General features: G+C 37.7%; 1 protein-coding gene across 2 annotated transcripts; it reads right to left on the bottom strand.

The window, feature by feature from the left end:
- Window positions 1-1,806: 1,806 nt before the first annotated feature.
- LOC112562590 (ribosomal protein S6 kinase beta-2-like) lies at window positions 1,807-19,668 on the bottom strand. 2 transcript variants are annotated; one of them, XM_025235913.1, is made up of 18 exons: window positions 19,410-19,668; window positions 18,553-18,578; window positions 17,828-17,945; window positions 15,847-15,915; window positions 15,321-15,392; window positions 14,828-14,961; window positions 14,390-14,490; window positions 13,681-13,771; window positions 13,489-13,579; window positions 11,404-11,445; window positions 11,176-11,241; window positions 10,761-10,823; window positions 9,814-9,891; window positions 9,332-9,439; window positions 8,921-9,015; window positions 8,009-8,442; window positions 7,764-7,803; window positions 1,807-3,849 (listed from the first exon to the last, which is right to left on the bottom strand). In XM_025235913.1, the coding sequence occupies exons 1-17, from the start codon at window positions 19,491-19,493 to the stop codon at window positions 7,781-7,783; spliced, it is 1,695 nt and encodes a 564-aa protein (XP_025091698.1). In that variant the 5' UTR covers window positions 19,494-19,668; the 3' UTR covers window positions 1,807-3,849; window positions 7,764-7,780. The 2 variants fall into 2 exon arrangements, with proteins under 2 accessions (XP_025091698.1, XP_025091697.1); XM_025235912.1 differs by lacking the exons at window positions 1,807-3,849; window positions 7,764-7,803 and having other exon boundaries at window positions 7,823-8,442; window positions 19,410-19,667.
- Between the last annotated feature and the right edge of the window lie 2,162 nt (window positions 19,669-21,830).

Here is a 21,830-nt window from a genome sequence, read left to right on the forward strand (position 1 = left end):
TCTCCAACCAACGGGACAAAACGTTGTCAACGGAAAGTCGACAGTTAAAGGTGTTCTGGGCAAAAATCTACCCGGCCAAAGCCGCTACTTTAATTTTTAGGCAGTTACTAATGATTAGGTAATTTACAATACAACTTTATTGATCCCAGGGGCAATTCATTTGCATCCTTGTAACGGTTATCATGCATGAGATAGCAAACCATGTCAAACTTAATTATGTCAATAAGTGCAGTTTTTAAAAAAAACTAATACCGAAAAAGATAACCATAAACTCTGCTTCAAGGCCGAACCTTTACCGTCCGGCAGGAAAGAATGGACTAAATCCAGTGGAGGGGCTTTGGGGAACTTGTCGGGCAATATGGAAGAAGTTAACAATTACCCACCGAATTTTATATAATGTAACTCCGTGGTGAAATTACTAGTGTCGCCGGCATTCTGTCTAGCCATAAAAGTTCCGCCTTTAACACGTAACAATGCATGGCCTACAATACTCCTGATAGGACTTTGGGATGTTTTGCTGGATTAAATTCTTTACATTCAAATAGCAGCCATAAATTTTACGGGTTTAGCAAATCCTTCAGATAGTTTTATATGAAAAAGATATATCAATGCTTATGCACAGCAGTCAGGCGTTTGAGGACACCAATTGTAACTTGATCGGTACCTAGCAGGAAAGTGTAATCGAGATAAATGTTGGATGTACAAATCATTCACCATGTGGAGAATGCATACCAGTGCAAATGTACCTGTATCCCTTTTATCTCCCAAGTTTATGGCCTAATATAAATGACTAACTCCAGCGCTGTCCTGCTATCTTAGTTTTTTAAAGCAGTCCTTTTAATGACATTTGAGTTCATTAAGGTCGCAATTGCATAATCTATTGTTTGGACTTCTACAGTACCAGTTTTTAAAAATAGACACCAACTCACCTGGAACAGTTGGATGCCAAGAAATGTTCTTAACTGTGAAATATGCACTGTTCCTTGGCAATTACTGTGGTGTGCATCTACTGACAGACTGGGTTTAAGTGCCATGTGACATGTTGCTAGCTTTATTTTTTTATGAACTGCTCTAAATGCTAGTCTAGTGAAACAATCTCAGGTGATGACAAAAGGAACATGCTGCTGAATCCCTTCACACAGTATGAAGTAGATTTGCTTAGAAGTACTGATATTTTATTTGTAACAATGGTTCTTGGCTTTTCCTTTAGGCTGTTAAAATGGTGTCTGCTGTTTTTGTTTTCTTGATTTTTCTTCTTAGTCCTAAACAGTCATGTTAAATACTGTTAAGATCCTAGCTGAAAAATGTTGAGTCCAACACAACATTTTTTTTCCAGATAAGTTTTTTAATTCATTTGGAGAAACGGATTCCCAAAATCTCAGAAAAAAAAAAAAACAAAAAAAAACAAACAGATGTAAGATACAAGCCTTAAACATTGCTTTTTTAACATAGCTTTTGAAATGTGTCATGGCCTCGTTTTTTGTGACAATGCAAAAGTAGGCTTGCTGATTGGCTACACTTCTATAGCATAATTTTAACTATTCTGCATTGATGACAGCCTTCAGTGATGTCAACAGTTGCACTCAATCCACATTTATTTTTCTATTAAAATTAAATTTACTTTGTGTCTAATAATGATATCCCCTGTAAACTTGCAAGCGATTTCTAGTTCAATTTTTATATCTGACATGGATCACCCTTAAAATTTTACTGAAACTGCTACTCTGGGTCAATACACAAATTTCAAGCCACCAAAAACAAACACAACAAAGCTATACTAAAAAGTACAATCTATGCTCATCAACATATTCTTCTATTTTGAAATTTAATGTATGTCTTCACAAACAGCATGTCAAACAAAATCCTTACTCTCTTTAAAACTTGAAGACACTCGACAGGCAATCTGAGACAACGCATCGTTAATATATTTGACTAAACATGGACTATGATGCTTTAAGATAAAATAGACTTCAAAACTGATTACACAATTCAAAAATGAGCCCTTGAAACTTGACATCTGGAAAAGCAGCAGTAATATTGATGTTTCAATATTGCCTCTTTCAACACATGGCTGAAACTATTTCACACATTATGCAATACACAATAATGTACAGTATTGCAAATATCTGCTGACAGAGGGATTTAAAGGCTTCAAAAGGTCAAAATTCATGTCTGATATGCAAACATTTTGTGGGAAATCACAAAGTCTTCTTAGCACAGGAACTACTTATTTTTAATTGATGCATGCAATGCAAAATTTTCCTCTCCTGAAGTCCTTTTCTCCTTTTTGTGGAAGGCAGTAATTTGGCAACTTATAATAATTTGCAATGCACAACATTTATGTACAATACAATCAGATCTTTACTGGTCCCCCAAAAGTGTACAATTTGAAGCATTATTCATATACATCTAACTAATACAGGCTATATGAAATAAAAGCTAAGAATATTATGTACAAGGAAAACAAACAGAGTTATAACTTTCCATGCTCATTCATCTGGAGGACAAGTTTCTGCAGGGAAAGGGAGTAGCCATATCCATGCCTGCATTATAATTGCTATGCCACACTTCACGCCACTCTCACAAGCATGCAGGTTATTACTCAAGGATGACAACCACTTGATGCATTGCATTTTAGTCATCATTCTGTCATACACCATATCAAATTCTTTACACCAAAAAAGCATACACAACTCATCAAAAGAAAAGCCCTAGTCATCCTAAGAGCATGAAGCAGTTCACAGAACTCCAACATTGCATTATATAAAGAAGCAACATATCAATACATGAGGAAGATCAAGTCTGGACTCCTTCCTATGCAACTTGGTTATATAAGCAGCAACTTAAGTTTGTGACTCCAGGTATAATATGGTCTAGACAAAGGAAACATTCATTTCACCAACTCAAAGCCCCATCACAGACATCCACACCAGCCTATATAAGTAGGAATAAACTCCATACTAAAACATTTGCATATGTATTTAAAGTACTGGCCATTTCTAGACAGCAACAGAAAGTGTGTGCCGAGCGAGAAAGGGCAAGGGATCAGATCGAATAAGAAAAGGCACAACAGTAGGAATTCATCGGATTTCTATCAGAATTAAAGCACATATATATTTGCTTCCATAGTAACCAAGAAAGTGAAAAAAGAAAAAAAAAAAAAGATGGCACTACAAATGGAGATAAGAGCTATACTACAGATCAAAACTACATTAAAGAAACTTGTTAAAAACCACTGCTGTAAATGCATAAACAGCAAGGCAAACTCAGAGTGAGGTGTTGTTGTTAAAAACTGATCAAATAAATATACATGTGTATATTTATATATATAAATAAATATATATTTAAAATAATTAGTCTCCTGCCTTTTATCTGTTCAACTTAATGCACTCACAACAGCAAACAATCGACCAGATTCACCAAAGTTCCCTTCCTGAGAAAATGAATTACTGGTCAGTATTTTGAAAACAGTTGGTCTGTTAACAGAACTGTAATATGCAATAATGATGATGATAATGCTGATGAAAAAGAAGGGAATCAGACAAGACACAAGTCAGCAAATTTCATTTAGGCAGCAATGTAACCTTGAAAGATATTTCCCTCCCTTTGCCAGGATGGATCAAACACGTGTATCAGAGAAAATGCTCCATCTATACATAGGACTTCAATCAGGATTTCTGTTAATTTAAGATGTGGTCAAAAGGAAAGAAAACACAAGTTATGAAGTATCACATGATAACAAACCAACAGCAATGAAACATAAATAAATAAGTACAAATAAATTAATAATTGAGAATACTTAAGGGTGGATGCCCAAGTTGCTGACTAGATGTTCTGCATGTGACAGATCTGAAAACAACAGCAATAGTAAGACAGCAACACTTAGAGCTGGTCAGTCCATGACTGATAACAAGCACACTGACCCTCAACCAATCCACCTAAGAACTATGCAAGCATTTATTTTTCATTTTTTTTCTTTGGAGTACTATTTAGTCTTTCCTCATATCATTTCCTTTTTTTTAGTGAGCAAATTGAATACCTAAAATATTGTCATAATTAGGTATTAAAAAAGATCTTTAACACAAACTCGTGGGATTCATATTTTAATTTAATAAGATCATGGACGTGTATAGGTGGATTGCTGTCTGCCAAGACCAACGCTTACCCTCTTGCGGAGTTCTCCGCTGTGAGCATAAACAAAGAATGTAACTAAACCGGAAGCTTTGTAGTAGCATGCCTCGTTTTAGTAGTTAACTGGGCAAAAATCGTGTGCCAGCAGTCCAGTAATACAAGTTCGTGATCAGATTTACTTTGTGTATGCAGATGCATGCATGTTTGTGGAAGAATCAGTGGAACATTGAAAAAAAGTGTATAAAAATAATATTTGTTCAAAAAACTACGAGACCCAAAAAAAAAATAATAAATAAATAAATTAAGGGCTAGGGGTCAGTGTGTACAGCACAATAATGGATTAAGAGATCTACACTGAGCTCTCACATGAAAGAGTCATAAAGTGCATTGCTGAAGAATCTATAGAAAAAATAATTATGCATTCATAAATAGTAACAGAAAAAAAGCAGAGTGAAGCAATGAAACACATTTAGCATCATAATAATCGTGTGCGGACGTTCAGCCGATGGACGTTTTGGAGCCGGACGTTTTGCCGACCGGACGTTCAGCCAACGTATGTTTCGTCAACGGAGGTTTCGTTAACCGGATGTTTCGCAGACAGACTTTTCGACGCATTATGTCAGAGAGAGAGAGAGCTTACTTACTTCTCAAAGAATGAAAGTAACTACTAGATTACACAACAATTCTTTATTTCAAACAAATGTTGGGTGTGTGACAGACATTCGCTTATCAAAGGCACGGTGCCAGCCTTCGACCGAGTTATTAGTTCTGGGCAGGTTGTCTCCCACACGATTGTAGACGTTCCACATGGCGACGTCGAGTTTCGGGCGTCGACGGCGTCCTCGCTGCACAATGCCCAGCCATGTACTTTCAAAGTAGGCGAGGAAGTCTGAAAGCGTCTCGTCAGTGTCGGCATCCAGCGAATCCATAGATTGAAATCCATAGCTGTTGAAACGCCTCGATGACGTCAGGAGGCACGAACAGAGAGAGATGCTTACTTACTTCTCAGAATCTTGCACATGAATGAATGAAGCACTATCTCGAGGGAACGTGAGACAGATGACAGACAGAAATATTGTCCAGGTGGCAGGCCAGTTCTTAGCCCCCGCGGGGCCCGAGGCAAAGGGCATGTGCGGGGCCCTCACGCCACGATCACACGGTTTTAGTTGGGATCTAAAGTCACATATCAATCAAAAGCGCGGGGCCCCTTGAAGCGCGGGGCCCTAGGCAGATGCCTCGTCCGCCTGCCCCTAAGCACGGCCCTGCCAGGTGGAAGGTGAACGTGAGAACTGGCAGAGACACACATTAATACAATGGCGAGAGAAATGTATGAGCTAACGGTTCACATGAGGAGGGATAGTGAGAGAGAGTTCACTGATACATTGATACAATGGCGAGAGAAATGTGTGAGCTAAGGGGCGTCACACACTTGACTTCGGCTAAAGGTCCCGCCTGAAATGCCGAAATGTTCGTCGACAAAACGTCCGTCGGCTAAGGGCCAAGCGCCGAAATGTTCGTCGACGATACCTCCCTCGTCCAAAGATCCGGTCGCCATAACGTCCGGCTCCAAAACGACTGTCGGCGAAACGTCCGCCGTCGAAAAGTCCGAGTACCATAATAACATACCTCCTAATTAAATGGATTCAGGTACAGTAAAAGGTTTTTCAAAAAAAAAACAAAAAAAAAAAAAACAAAAGAAAGAAATTCTAAAAATTCACAGAAACATGCCAAGAAATTTTGATTTACAAGAACATGCAAGTTTATATACAACAAACGAAGGCTTCTGATTTGAGAAGAAGAAGTTTTTTAAATATCCTTAAAATGTGGACCCTGACAGAAATGGAAGCAAGGGTCAAGCTTAACTAAAATAAAGAATTCTGCCACACCTTCATATGAGTTCAGAGCAACTCGAACTAAAAAAAAAGCTCCAATGATACCTATAATCATAAATAATGCTAATAATAACCTTTCAGTTCAGAGACATCATTCAGTAAAGTTTTCATGATTAGATACTCTATTTAAACATGACTTCCTTCTCTAAAAGTACATGGATGTGATTATCAATTAATGTGAAACTATATACTATATCCTTAAAGCCTACTGTGGTACAAGAGTTTGGTTGTTCAGCAGCAGGCGTATGTCAAGTATGTTTTCTATCCCCAGTGCTATTAAATATCTTCTAAGAGAACATCATGCTTGAAGCTCTCCACAACCATAATAACTCCATCTCTATTGGTGGAAGACCGATCTGCAACCTACACTTTGCAGATAACATAGATCTGTTAGTAGGCACAAACAAAGAATTGCAAGACCTCACTGACAGACAGTTCAAATGCACATGGAATGAAGACGTACGCTGAAAAGAGAAAAGTTAAGATCAATAGCAGAGGCAAAGAGGAGATCTGTATGAACAGAGTACAACTCAAGAGGTAAGTAGCTTCAAATACTTGGGAGACACCTTTTTGAAGGATGGCAGTTCAATGCCAGATATCCGCATCAGGATCGCAACAGCAACAGCGGCAATGGTTAGAGTAGACAGGATCTGGCATAGCCATAAGATAAGGTTTACTACCAAGTATAAGGTGTCAAAAACTATCCCCCAAGGCACCTTGGAGGGTAGCCGACACCATGGCAACCATAGAAAGAGCTGGCTTACGAATGTTTAAGACTGGACTGGTAATCCTGTACAGGACCTACTCGCTATCACCTACAATAGAAAATAGTGGAGGGGCCCTGTCAGCTCCCACGTTTATTCATTTGCACCCCTACGACAGTTCCTCGTCAAGGGATGACCGAGTGACTAATATACTGTATTGATAGCATAAAAGCTCATAATAAGGATGATAAAGTGTTCAAGTATTAATAGCATGTCCAAATGTGTCATCGTATATTTTAATTGATACTGTCAGCATAAATTCAAAATAATTCAAGTGCTTTCTTAAAATATTAATCATTAAAATAATTATTTCAAGATCTTTTATCACAGATCATTCCTTAGCGTTCAGGTATATCAAACACTTGCCTTTAAAAAGTGTTCATTATTTTTAGAGTTCAGCTGAATATGGAAAGTAATATATAAAAACACACACACAACTGACTGCAAACTATAATAAGCCTTAACTCTTTACAGTTCAAGAAAGTCATTAAAACCCCAGGCAAGAAACTCTGAATTGTAAACAGTTAATACTTCCTTATTGTTATTCTTCAGCCATGCTAAAATAATTTCTATCATACATAAAAAGTATTTTAAATAAACTCAAGATTATTCAAGGAAAAAAAATCAGATTCTCAAACTGAAACTACATGCATTTCATCTTGTTAAAAACAGCTGCATTTTCTATTAGTGCTTATGAGTATTTAACGAATGAGCTAAACATTTGTAAGGCAGTTCACACAAATGTGACAATATCATGAAGCAAAAATATGCCATCACTATAATTTGAAGAAAAGTTAATTTTGCAAACAAAAAAGGCAAAGGGAAATAACCTGTTTGTATCCATTTAAAAGCAAGGTTACTAAATTGTAGATATTCTTAGATCATAACTAAGAACTTCTATGAAAGCAACCTGGTCACAAGAACAGTTCAACCATGATCAGTCTGAGGTTAAGAAATCAACACCAATAAATTTTACCTTGATTTCTCACTTTGTCAGCAGCATGGAGTAGCTCTCTCTAGAAAAAAAAAAAAAGCCTGCATCACTAAAACGATGCAGGCTACCATGTCATCAATTTCTCATGCATCCCTTTCCTTGTTTTCTACCGCGTCGTCTACCATGTGCAGACCCTGATGCAGTATCCGATGTTACAGCAATCTGTCCACATGCCCCAACACCATTAAAACCACCATTGCGAGTGCTTTTGTTGGAGGATTGCTTACGTGGTGGTATTGCTATGGCACCAGATGGCTTGGGGCTCAAGCATATCTCTTCAAAAGACTCTCTCATGTACATTTTTGGGCCTGCTGGGGCTTTCTGCTTCCGCTGTGGAATGTCTATAGGGCTGGATGTCTTGAGGCTCTGTGCAAACATATCTCCAACATCGGTTTTGATCTCCAGGGGAGCTGAGTTCAAACCAGGAGTCTTCAAGTCTGCAGATGTCAGTTCTGGCAGATTGCACTGAGTCAGGTTCACAATGCCGTTACAACAAACAGGAGCAGAAGGGTTGGGGGCTGAAGGAGAGTGTAGGATGTCTGGCAGGTACCCTAAGGTGTTGACATCCATCTCTTCAATTTCACTGGTATGACCATTAAGGTGTATGCCAGATGATGTAGGAAATTCAGAGGACAGACCTTCCATCACATGGCTGCCTGACCTGAGATGCACAAAATAAGACAAATAAGGTCTTTGTGTGGGTGTGCATGTGCAACATGCATATTTTTAACAGACAAATATTAAAAGGAACAGAAAAAAGAAGTTAAAATGTATAAATGCCAAGAACACTATTACAGAAGTGGAGCCATGACAAGAATGATAAAAACCCACATTGTGAAGTCTGAAAGTTTTCTACAGGTAAGCAATTTTCTGAGGCCAATTTGTTCAGCACAAGATCTCATCTTTTTTTTCAGTACTAATTCTTAGATCCAAAGTTTACAGAAATACATTAAGGAAAACTGGCTGGAATGGAAATCAGCTGTGTAGTTAAAAAAAAAAAAAGGAGAAAAACACTCATAGCCCATGCAAGCATCATCTTTCCCCTAGTTTAACCAGCATGTCTGTACGCAAATATGCATGGACTCTCATACACATACACATGCCTGTAAAACAACCAGTAGTTTATCAATTCTGCTTACTGGAAGTGCATCCGTTGTTTGCGTGGAGAGTGGGGTTCTAGCCAGTTATGAGCCTTCATATCGCCAAAGATAGAAGGAGCAACATAGGTAAAACCCTGTAAATAAAAACAAAAATGTAAATGCAATGATGCCCATGTATCTTTAAGTGTGATGCTCCTGTATCACTAAGTGTCCTAGAGGAAAGAATGTTAATTGATATCTGAGTAAGTCAATCAGCAATCACATCACTGGCTGTTCATAATATCAATGACCATATGAAAAGGGATATCTGGGAAACTAACATAAGAATGTTTCAGTGAAGGGCTAAAAAATGATCTGACTATGGACCTAATAATGTTGGGTGCAAAACTAAAGATATTTTATGAAAGATGGCGTTATGATGTATAAATTAAGGAGAGGTATTTGACATACCTGAAAGACATTGTTCAAGCTAGTACTCAGGAATGTATCAACAGGAGAATCAACTGGCGTCTGCCTGGTGAACTTGACATCAAACTGACTAGTGTCCTCTTCACTAGTCTGAAAATACAAAATATTCAATATTTACAAAGGATTACTAATAAAGTGTCTTGATCCCCCTTCTCCTTAAATTCTTAATGCCCTGCAAAGTACGTGAAAGTTGACGCCTAAGTCCATGATTTACATTATCGACAAGCCAGGTGCCGATCAATGCTAGGTGGACAGAGAGAAATTCCGAATCCCTGGTCCCAGCAAGCCTCAAACTCCCAGTCTTCCAATGTACACTAGCCACACACTTACAAAGCTCCCTTTCTGCATAGTATAGGTGCACGAATCTGAAACTCAAGCTCCAACTGCTTATGCATGTGTCTTCAACTCACTAAACATTTTGTTTGGTTACTTCTGAGTATGGACGAACACCAGAAAACACTCACCACATTTGGTCTGTAAGGTGGCTCTAGTAGCCTCATCTCCAGATCATCCCATTTCATGTGCCGGAAAAAAGGATGTGCCTGCAATGGTAATCCTTAAGAGCTCAGAAACCCTAACTTCTATAGTTTAAAAAAAAATTATACATAGAGAAAAGATGGACGTATTAGCCAGTTTGATAGCTGTGCAGCTGACTTCACCTATTGATCAAGATATGGAATGGGTTCTTCACTGTGCATAGGACTAGCAAAAAGGCAGCTGAGAAGATGGGCCACTGTCCTCGCAAAATGAGCTGGTTCCAAGGTATGGTATTGGTAAAGGTTGTCCCCTGACCTTTTAAGATGGTTGGGAAGAGAAGTATTAGAACTCACTTTTCTTGGGGCCAGCGAAGTGAAGGCAGTGTCCATCTTCTCTCCTTAGCTGCCTTACCTTTCCCAACCCTTTATGCAGTTATGTACCCATTCCTGCCAGCTGGGTCGACTGGGGGAAGTTTGCCATGCTACACAAGCATCATACCAGCATGCCTCTTGGTTTAGATGCCAGAGCTCTAACCACTCAGCTATCTGCTTTCTCAGCTCCAAAATAAGTGTGGTCTTAATCCAAAAGATCACATGATTACTTTTACCTTTTTACTCATACAGAAAAGCTAACTCAGCAAAAACGGGGTAATGGTAAAGCTTTACAAAGACCATGTTAGCATCTGTGATTAACCCAATACTGGAGGACCATAGTAACAGCTTACAAAAATTACTAGCAAACAAACATCAAATTAGTATTTAATCTGTTTGCTTGTCATTCAATGGTATTCAGGAAGTAAGCTATAACTTCATTGCTTGGCAAAGGATGTCAGCTGCATCGACTTTGTTAAGCTTAACAAAACTGCTATCTATATAGATGAGCTAAGAACTTAAAATTTCCAAATTGCTGATGAAACATTAGAAAAGCAACTGACCTTAATGGACTCACTGTCTGTGTGACTGCCTCCAAGCCGTTCACATGGATTCTTTTTCAACAACTAGAAAAGACATTTTATAATTATAACCAGGATAACCCATTTACATAACTGGCTTTAATATTATAATTGTTGCTGCTGAAAAATGCTAATTTGAGGAAGAAAAAAGTGCCTCAACTGTTATGATTCCTTACCAGTATAAATCCCTTTAAAAACAGAATGGGCCCTTACTTTTTTATACAGAGAGTAAAGTAGAACAAAATAAGATGTCAGGACTAGGTGAAGATGATCAAAGAAAAAAAAAAAATACCTATTGTTCCCTTGCAAGTCCCTCACCAAATGGTAACAAATCCCTCCCTTAATTATACTGCACAATGCATTAATACAAGCAGGGCTCAGTCCTCTCATACATTACCTGTCTGATTAAACTTTTGGCTTCAGCAGACAAGTACTGAGGTAAAATTAGCCTTCCTTTTAAAATCTGAAACACACACAATCGGAATGTATCCTTCTGATAGTCATGATTTGTGTACTTTTAAGTATAGGTGTTTTCTTAAACTTTTGTTGTGGTTTTTACTATTGTTCTTTCTTATTTTCAGATTGTTAGCGTCATATAGGCTTTATTAAAAAATTACTTTCTTACTTTTTCTATGGTTTTCTTTCTGTTTTCTGCAGTAAATGGAGGCTGAAAAAAAATGAATGAAACTCATTCATATAGCAATACACTTTTGCATAGACTGAGTTACATCACTTATTAAAAAAAGTAATGAAGTATTTACACAAAGGAGTACCATAATCTCATAGAACCTAATTCAGAAAAATAGAAAACTGATGGTAATCCTAGCCCTGTGATCTGATAGCTACACAGCTGCAACAAACAGCTACCATTGGTACTCTGGGACTACACATACTTAGGATGTCAGATAAGACTTTATAGCGCTGTACCACAGCATTCAGAGTTTCTTTGATTGCATCTCCTTTTACTTTCACTTAAAGTGTTTCACAGAATTGCATCATATAAGAAATGTTCAAATAATGTAGAGAGAAATTGCCAATAAAGGCATGAAAATATAAATACATTTTGGCTGACAGTCTGAAAATATAAGATATTTTGCAATAAACAAGACAGATGAAATGTGATATTTTATCATTATTTGTTACAAAATTTCAGCGGCAGTTTTATATATAAATAAAATGTCACCACTAAAATTTGCTGAAATCCTAGAATTGCCCTCTGGGATAAATAAAGTATTAAATTTACAGATCAAGATCCCAACAATGTAAATAAAAGGACACTGATGTGTATTTTTCAATGAAACCTACAACAATAGTATTTGGAAATAAGAAAAGTCCCAACAATGTTAGTTGGAAATCTAAAAGAATCCCTAGCATACTCATCATAAGGTAGAATCTATCACACCAATGCAAAACAAATCATACTGTCATATGTCACAACCTCTTACATTACACACCAGAATGTACAGGAGGTAGATGGAGGTAGCTTTTGGGCCCAAAATGTGCTAGTCTGTCGCTTGATGGGATGTCCAGTGCAAAATGAGAGGGTACAATACGGGCCTTAATTGCAGGCCATCCACAATGCTAGTTAGGCAAACCTCAAAGTGAGATTAATGTGAACGCCCTTGTTCCTCAGACTGTTGGGCCAAAAGTCGAGGAAGATTCCAAAAAAAGTTACTACCCCATAATGCCTCAGGCACATTATGCTATTAATAAAGACTAAGGCAGCTTATAAGGCAGGGATTTAGTGATACAAATATTGTCTGTGCAGCCATGCGAATGTTTGTTCCACGGAAATTCGCGCCAAATCTCTGGGACCTAAGCTCATACAGGTAGAATGTTCCTTAACTTTTTTGAATGCTACTCTGTGTGTATATATACGAGGGGACTTTGACATTCGTACTGAAGAGATCGCATGCCGGACTGCATGTGCCAGTTTCCTGCCTTGACAAATGCTCATGGCTACTTTCATGTTGAATAGTGATGTGCTAGCTGCAGCAGGGAAAAATAGTGCCATTGGGATCCATGGTGAAAGGCAGTCTGGACACCAGTACCAAGGCAAACATTTACGCCCATTCACTGCACATTAGAATTTGGGCATACCATAAGCCGTTGTGCACGAAAGGTAGTGGGGGATTTCATGGTTTTTTTACCTGTTCTGGTCAGTGCGAATGGTGAGTGGCTGAATTTCTGTCCACTTAAATGTAAATATAGATCATGCTCATAAATTGTATTGTATGTTGTCCCCTTGTAAAAAAGGGAAAATGCAGGAGGTATGTTTCAATCAGTAGCAGATGACGTATGTTTGGCTGAATAGAGGCGCTGAAAGCGGAAGCAAATGCCATCATTGTGGTTATTATTTTTCCTTGGGCACCTGTTCATGCTAACCCTGGTCGGACCTCTTTAGACACAAGTTTTCTTTCATTTCCTAAGGTAAAGCACACCGGGTGACACAGTAGGATTGGGTCTGTGTCTTATTGCTTTTGTGCATGCATAAGTATGATTTGCTTTTTTTTTTAACCTTTTGTTTGTGTTGTAAACACATGAATGTCCTTTTGTCCACTGAGGATCAGCTGGCATTGTTTGTTTGCAGTAATCAGGTGAACACTGTGTGTGTTGAGTGTGGATTGGCAAAAAGCCCAAAAGCGATGGCATGTGACACATACATAAAATGAAAGATAATTATAGACCAAAAAAGCAGAAGACAACTTACAGATCCTGTCTGCATATCATACATGAGGGCACCAAGACTCCACCAGTCAACTGCTTTTCCATGTCCACATCGTGTCAAAATTTCTGGAGCCCTATTAAGTAAAGAGACAATATAAATTGAGAATGAAGTGTTTCACAACAACCTGCCATAACATTAAGCAAAAACAATTTTGCTGGAAGAAATAGTACTCACATGTATTCAATAGTGCCACAGAAAGTATGAGTTAAGGAACCTTCTCCTATGGCCTCTTTGCACAGACCAAAGTCTGTCAGTTTTATGTGACCTGAAATCAGCATATACGCCTGTCAAAATTTTAAATCTAAAACAAATATTTCTAAGCTTAATGTTCTCATAATATACAAACTTTGGAATATAAGACCAGCAAACATGGAATCTTACTGGTAAGTATTAGAGCTAGAGAAATGGGCTCTTGTTCCCAATAATCTATGCTACATGAGGCATGTAAAGGGTTGGCAGCAAAAACATTTTAGCGAGTTGCATGGATCTTGTATGAAGCAGTCTTTTTAAATGCATGCAAAACTGTGTTTCAAAAGACTGGGTTGATTTTTAGTACAAGATGACATGTCCCAAAATCAGAGTAAACATCCTCCTTTGTCCTCAAAATACAACTATCCAAACACAACCACGTACAGACTCTTAAGATCAAAATTGTGGCATATTAAATGCCTATGGATACACCTAACAAGAAAATGGTCAAAAACTGTTACATCCCAAATGTCCAAGGATATACACCTAATAAACAAATAATCCCAACTACTCTAACCACCCAACTCTTTTACAACATTAGCAATGATGCTGGAAGTTTTGTGCACAATGTTTCTAAGCTTGTATTGTCACACTGAATTGACAGTATGTTCACTATTCACTTCAAAAACTCTACCTGCTTTATCCAGAAGAACATTTTCTGGTTTGAGATCTCTGTAGATGATTCCTTGGGCATGAAGATGTTCTATGGCAAGAACAATCTCAGCTATGTAAAAACTGCAAATTAAATATCAGCAAAGGGTATTGGTATTTTCCTTACTAAAAGCCCTCAATTTAAAAAAAAAACAATTTTGATACAGATACTGGACAAAGAAGATAACTGTGTAGAGTTGACGTGTGGGAAAGAAAAATGTGCATCCGAAATATCCAAGCATTCCATTTTAAAAGCATCACCTAGTTCATAAAGTCTTCCCTGTGGTAAAGACATCTGCTTGTAAAGACAGGAGATTTTTAAGAAGTAAAATATATTTCCGTGGGTCGTTGCAGAGGACAATAAAAGAAAAGGCAAGTCCCTGAGAAACTCTATGTTTATAGCAGCTGAAAGCTGACTGACCAGGCATCGTCCTCCATCAGCATTCCCTCAGTTTCTAGTCGTGTGAACAGCTCCCCTCCAGGCAAGTATTCCAGGATCAAGTACAGTTTGCCATCTGTCTGGAATGCATACTTCAGCTCCACAATGAAAGGGTGCTGCAAAACGTCTCAGGTATGCTTTAACTAAAACACACTCTTTATCTTCCACCCCCAGAATGTCTAAATCAGCTACACAGACCAAACTAGTCTTAAGGCACTATTCACTTCAAATTAGTAACATCAGTGGTGTTTTGTTTTCAAGTACTGGGAATCATAATTGATGATAAATAGGAAGCAGAACAGAAAAATGTAATCATAGTTTCTTTTGGAATTAGAACACTTTGGGTTTGTACAAACTACATAAATATTTTCCCAATGATCATGTGATGCCAAAAATAAATCTAAATGTTTACAGCAGTGGTCATGTGATGATAGAATTCAGTGATATTAATATTTCCTGGATATGATCAGCATACCTTGACTGCCTCAAGAATGTTTCTCTCAGCTCTAGTATGTGCAGCATCCTTGGCGCTTCTAGCAATAGTCGCCTGGACAACAACAGCGACATTATGATAATTCCAGTATTTTAAAACCCCGCAGAATTCTATACTGGCATACGATGAACATAATCATGTGCAACAACTCAGTGCCTCCTTTTAACCATTTAAGTTCCTCCAATTATGCATAATCATATTTATGATTGCGAAGTCACCACCTGTTGTGAGCTTGTTACTGAGATAAAATTGTCATTATGTTCTTTATAACTGGGATGTTATGGCTAAAAATGCCCCTGGGCTTATAGCCATTAAATAATGTTCAAAAATGTTCAAAAGAGACAATATTTAAAAATCTGTATAACTTAAGGTACTTGTTAGTACACCTGTCTATCTGTGTCAACAGCATTAAGCATTGCCTCTCGATGTTTAGCTAAGTACTTTACTTTTTCATTATAGTAATAAACCTATAATGTAACAAAAACAAAAATAAAACAGGAAAACATGCCTTTTTAAGAACTTTCATTGCAAAAATTTTGCCACTATCCTGGCCTGTTAATTTTCGTACTTGTATGACCTGCAACAACAAGAATATACAAACAGTGATCATTACACACATTCCTCAACAACCACACATATATGAGAGGTGAGATGAGACTAAACAGCCAGCACAGCGAGAGTGGTCGAGCCGCCTCTGTTGCATGACTACGAGAGGCCTTTTTTTCTAAGTGGGAAAGAAAGGGAGAAGACCGTTTAATAAACTGTTGCAGGCCAGTGCTTTACTTACCAAGGAGACACGGTAAGGGAAGAAGGGACACTGCATGTAGAGTGGAGACAGTGTCTGCCTAGAAAGGTGTAGTATTCGTATTTTTATCTCAGGTTTTTGAGTATTTCGGATTTTTTATGTATGTTAATTTTTCATGTATTCCTTAAAAGATATAAATAAGAATTAGTAATTTGTTTTGTTTTGTAAACTGTCAATAGGCTCAGTTTTCAGGGTCGGGAGAAGGGCCATGAGTATTTGGGCCTGGCAGATGCCATGGAATACTTGTAGTGTGTTGTTGTTTTGCTAGTTAAAGTTGTTTGATTTTGTCCTGAAGTATGTTGAGTGGCTCGTCCCCAAAGACAGCGCCATTTTGTGCATGTTGTGTTGGGTCACTTTGTCCTCAGAGGCAGCACCATTTTGTGCATGATGTGTTGGGTCTCCAGGGGCAGCCCCAGTTTGTATGTCTGACCCAAAGTGGCAGTGTTTGTGATGGAAGAAGGTTGGGTCATTCATCAACAGAGACAGTGCCATTTAGTGTATAACATCTGTCCCCAAGTGGAGCCGTAGGTGTTTTCTTTGATTGTTTCTATGGGATAAGATAACTTGTTAGTGTGTGTGTGTGTGGAAGAAATATATGTATTTGGATTATGGATCATTAGTACCCGGTAACTGAAGTTAAGAGTATCATCCAATTAGTTATCAGTGAAACCAGAGTTGTGCCTGAATATAAACTTTATTATTTTCATGTTTAAATTTTCAACCAAGAAAACAACTCTCTTCCGGAACTGTGTTAAAATCAGATATAATAGATAGCAGTAAGGATGTATGTATGCATTTTTTTTAGTGAAACTGCACTTTCTTGTAAATCCAAAAGAAATTAAGGATATCAAATTATATTTTCAAAAAGAAAATTTTGACACCGAATTATGCACTATCAATCATCACTGCGGACAGTGCATTTTTATGGTTATAATGATGAAAATCAACTTTAGTGTCAGAAACAGGCTTAATAATTATTTTTTTTAAAATCACTAGGTGTCTTTGGATGTGCACTTATGTTGTCATCATTACCGCCAGAAAAATTCAAATCTTCTAACCACGGACGTACATAGGTGGAGTGCTGTCTGTATGCCAAGACCAACGCTTAGCCTCTTGCGAAGTGCTCCACTGCTAGTCTCGGCGAGCCTAAACAATGAATGTGACTAAACCGGAAGCTTTGTACACACCTGCCTTGTTTCGGTAGTTAACTGGAAAAAATCGTGTGCCAGCAGTCCAGTAATACAAGTTCGTGTTCTAACGTCTTCCTGTACCTATGTTAAGGGATGTAACTCTTTCTGAGATGTGATTTACCTATATCTCGCCAAATGACAGGATTTCGCCTTTTTGTTTATAAAGTTTTGTAGCAAAAATTACTAAATATATGACAGACACAGGTGGGCAGCCTGGATTTAACAGATATTGAAAAGGCCAAACATATTAGCTGGCCCAGTCTTGATGATTTAATATCTGATCAGGTCATTTAGTACCTAAATAGGTTTGTTTAGGTTACTGCTGTCCAGCAGTTATTCTGATTTCACTGACAACAATGTTAAGCCACAAGAATCTACATCACAGATGCTTTACTCAAAGATGTGCATATGAATGTGACTCTTTAAAAAAAAAAGTAACTTCTAACTAAGCACCTTCTAACCAATGACAGCAGGCTTGAATGAAAAGAACTCACTTTGCCGTAACCACCTCGCCCAAGCATTTTTAAGAGCTCAAAGTCTTTTGGCTTTATCTTTTCCTGTGATGGATTAACAGTCTGTTCAGTGATTTCAACTGTTTCCATTTCTGCAGGGCTGAAATAATGGAAGGAAATAATATACTAATAAATATTTGAAATGTTTCATCTCAATAAATTCTCTAGAAAGCTGATGAACAGTTGAACACTCAACACTTTGATATTGATGGATTCGCATTCTCTTCTGATGGCTTGTAAACTCATTTTGGTTTTTCAAATAGGCATTCAGCAAGCAACCCCCCAAAATCCCTGTTAGATCTGTTGTATGACTGGACAAGAACATTTGAAATCTCAGTCACAGTTTTTCAAATGATTTGCAAAGTTTCATTGGTATTATCCAGAATTCTCTAGACAACAATGTTGCATGCGTCCTTGTCTGTTTGAGGTGCTGTTTGTTTTGTAATGTGCCATGAGCCTGTCCATAGGACTGGGATATGGCGCTATATAAATTCACTATAAGATTTCTTATCAGTAAGTAAATCACACATTAATTTTAAATTTCACAAATCTGTGAATCTATTATTTAATAAAGAACTTGTGTTTCATACTTAATATACATATATTTATTTTCACTTGCAATTATAACTGCATATGTTGAGCATGTTAAATAAAATTTAATTCACAAAACCTTAACAAGTAAATATATTATATCACGCATCACTTACTCTGTGCGATCTTCATCACCTGTGGCCTGTAACCAATGCAAAATAAGAATATACCATTACACTTAATTGAAAAATAATGTTGCACACACACATATATATATATAAGGGAATTATTTTTGAATCATGTCATCATTCTCATTATTCAGATTAAGATAATAATAATTAATACACCAGAAAACAAAATGTACACATAAACTGCACATTTCAGGCATGAACACAACCACTAAAACAGTTTTTAACATACTGCTTCTGTAATTGAACATGTTTAGTTGAAGAGCGGTGTTTTCTGATTTGATAATGATACCACTGTACGCTTCATTCATGGATTTATTTATTTTATTTTTTGTTAATCGCATTTTTTTCACTTCTATAATATTTTTTTGTAAGGAATGAATCGGTGTTCTTTAGCTTGCATTACAAGCTGGGGCATGGAACCAACTCACAAAGCATCTTCGATTTCTTTGCATTGCCGCTACTACGCGAAACTCGAAGTGCCGCTAGTTAGACAGCCAGACTTACACTCAAGTGACAGTACCGACATATTATGAGGAATTCAATCAACAACAACAATACAAAAGCATCGCGAGACGTCATTTAACACATTTCAACCAGATTGCTCTGAATACGGGACACCGTCATCGTCATGACATTCGCAGATGACAAAATCTGTCAGGGATAATTGTTCAAAGTAATCCTATAACTCTTTTTTTCGTCATACATTTGATAAAACAGAACCGACATCTTTCTGAAAAAAATATTTTGAACCACAAAACCTACTGATAACAGTGACTAATCGCGAAGAACTCGTAACAGACACGAGTGAATCACGGAGTCTGAGAGTGAGAAAGATTCCGTACCTGATGTTCCTCGGTAACGTGGAACTCATCGTCAGAAAGTTCACAGCTTGATTCCTGAAATATTAAATCGAACGAGCCCGCCATCGTTCAGGTGTGGGTAGTACCTCAATCTCTCATACCTCTCAAATCTTTAAAAACGGACAGCGTGGATCCGACGGCACATTGTACCACTACCTGCCACAGGTTTCGGTCGCTCATGCAATCGAGGGATTCCGTGTGACGTTGTATCATGTGACCGCGTATTTCCGGCTGGTTTGACCAATCGCCAACAAGTCGTCTGCCCTCTTTGCAATCTACTTTGCATATGTTGGTGCGTGGGAATCCCTAGATAATGTTGATTATGTCATTTGCCATTTATGTGGAAAAAGTGTGTGTAAATATATCCTCTGTCACAATAATTCTTTAGCTCTGAATAAATGTAAATAAATTTGGACATAATTTTAAGGTAGTCGGATTTTTTATGTCTTCAATGTTATTATTAGGCAATCCGATCGTTTAGTATTTTTTTGTGTTACATAAGTCCATGCATGGTTACTGTGTATGGAGCCACGCACGTGTTATTTTGCGAGTCTTGTTTGTCACAAAAGGTGAACTTAGAAAGCTATATATGAACATGCAGATACAGTTTCGTGAGGGGGCTGTAGTAGCTGTTTAGAGGTATTTTAAAAAAAAACGCAGGTAGCAGCATTTATGTGGGAAGGATGATAACAAAGCAAATGACCTGAAATAAGGACATCGATCGAGTGGTTGCATTCTAATGCGGGTGGAGTACTAAATAAGGATCGAGGTTGCATTTCTGTTAAAGACAACAGAAGTAATACCTATAGCGAAATTAAACCCAAGAACTTTTCGGGATTTAGTGAAATATTTTATAATATTCTTAATTTTGTGTCACTTGCAGAAGCTTCAATTAATATAGTCGAGGTGTAATTGTTTCACCCGATTTTTTCAGAAAAGTGTGGTTTCAAGGATGGAAGATGTGTGTACCCTAGTCCAAAATACGCTGGGGAGCACAGACGCTCTGTTGCGTATCGAAGCTTGCATTAAAATATGAAAAGATTTGTATTCACGGTGATTTCAACTATACCTCCTGGTCTCTGGAATGGAGTGTGGTCAATAAAAAAAATATAGTCTAAAGATTGTGAAACATTGGATTCTTTTTTAGTGTATTAAGTGAAGAAACCTTCTGGATTAGGTCAGAGGCACGCTGGGTGATTGGGTATTGGTGAATGGGGATATCAATAATTTCCAAAGTGGGGCATTAATTCTGACCCTGTTGTCAACAGTGTTGGTTAAAGTGAACATGTTGGGTTATGGTTTGATCGAGTGACTAGTGCCACGGTAACAGCCATAGGGAGGATTTAACCAGGAGCAGCTGAACTGAACTCACACCAGCAGGGCCAATCTTGCGCCCTCATGAGATCTTCCAGTGAACAGCCTGTCCACTCTTCGTCTAAAGCAAGCCATCATGTCGGACATGACTGAACCACTTCAGTTTCTCCTGCTTGACAGTAGTAAGTAAAGACTTGATTGTGGGGGCACACCAGGCAGGTGACTATCAGCTGTGTACGAAGTCCTTTGTCTTTTGCTCCTTCTAAGAGTCTCCTAAAACATTTCATCTCTAACAATTGGATCTGTCGCTCTCGCTCTGTAAACAAATTCCACGTCTTACAGCCGTACAGAATGATTGGCATAACGAGACTTGTATAGCCTAAATTTGGTAAATTCTGTTTGGTCTGGTCATGGCCGCTATATAAATTAGGTAGCACTAATTATGAAAAATTAGAAGTAATGATTGGTCCAGGGCAAAAACAATATCAATACAAAACCTGCTGCCACAGGAAAGTGTATAGCATAGAGGCATAATGCTGTGAAAGTTCATAATAAAAGGAAATTAAACCAGTGTGGATGGATAGGACAGTTCTGAGAGTCACAAAAAAGAATTATAAAGGTATTTACATTTTAAATGTGATAACCATATGGTCCATATAAAACTTATGAGAACAAGTATCAGTTGAGAAAAGATGGTTTATTGATCATTAAACAATGACAAAAAGGCAGAGACCTTAAATGAAAATGTTTTTATAAAGGAAAGGTTTTCATTCAAGGAGAGCATTCTTGGTGGACATAAGAGGAATACCTTTAGCCATTGAAAAAAAATTAAAGGACTGAAATCCTTACAAATCTCTGTCATGACTTGACATCCCCAAGAATTTTAAAAGAATTCATTCATTCCTGTTCCACTGTGCTGTTTGTTTAATAAGTCATTGGAATCAAGGGATTTACCAGATGATAGGAAGACAGCAAAGGTAATAATTTTGTTCAAGAAAGGCTTGAAGTCCGACCCTGGATATTATAGACCAGCAACTTTAACATGCATTGTGTATAAAGTTTTGGAGAGTGTAGTCAGAGATGCTATAA

Source organism: Pomacea canaliculata, linkage group LG4, assembly GCF_003073045.1.
Source record: "Pomacea canaliculata isolate SZHN2017 linkage group LG4, ASM307304v1, whole genome shotgun sequence".
Taxonomy (NCBI): domain Eukaryota; kingdom Metazoa; phylum Mollusca; class Gastropoda; order Architaenioglossa; family Ampullariidae; genus Pomacea; species Pomacea canaliculata.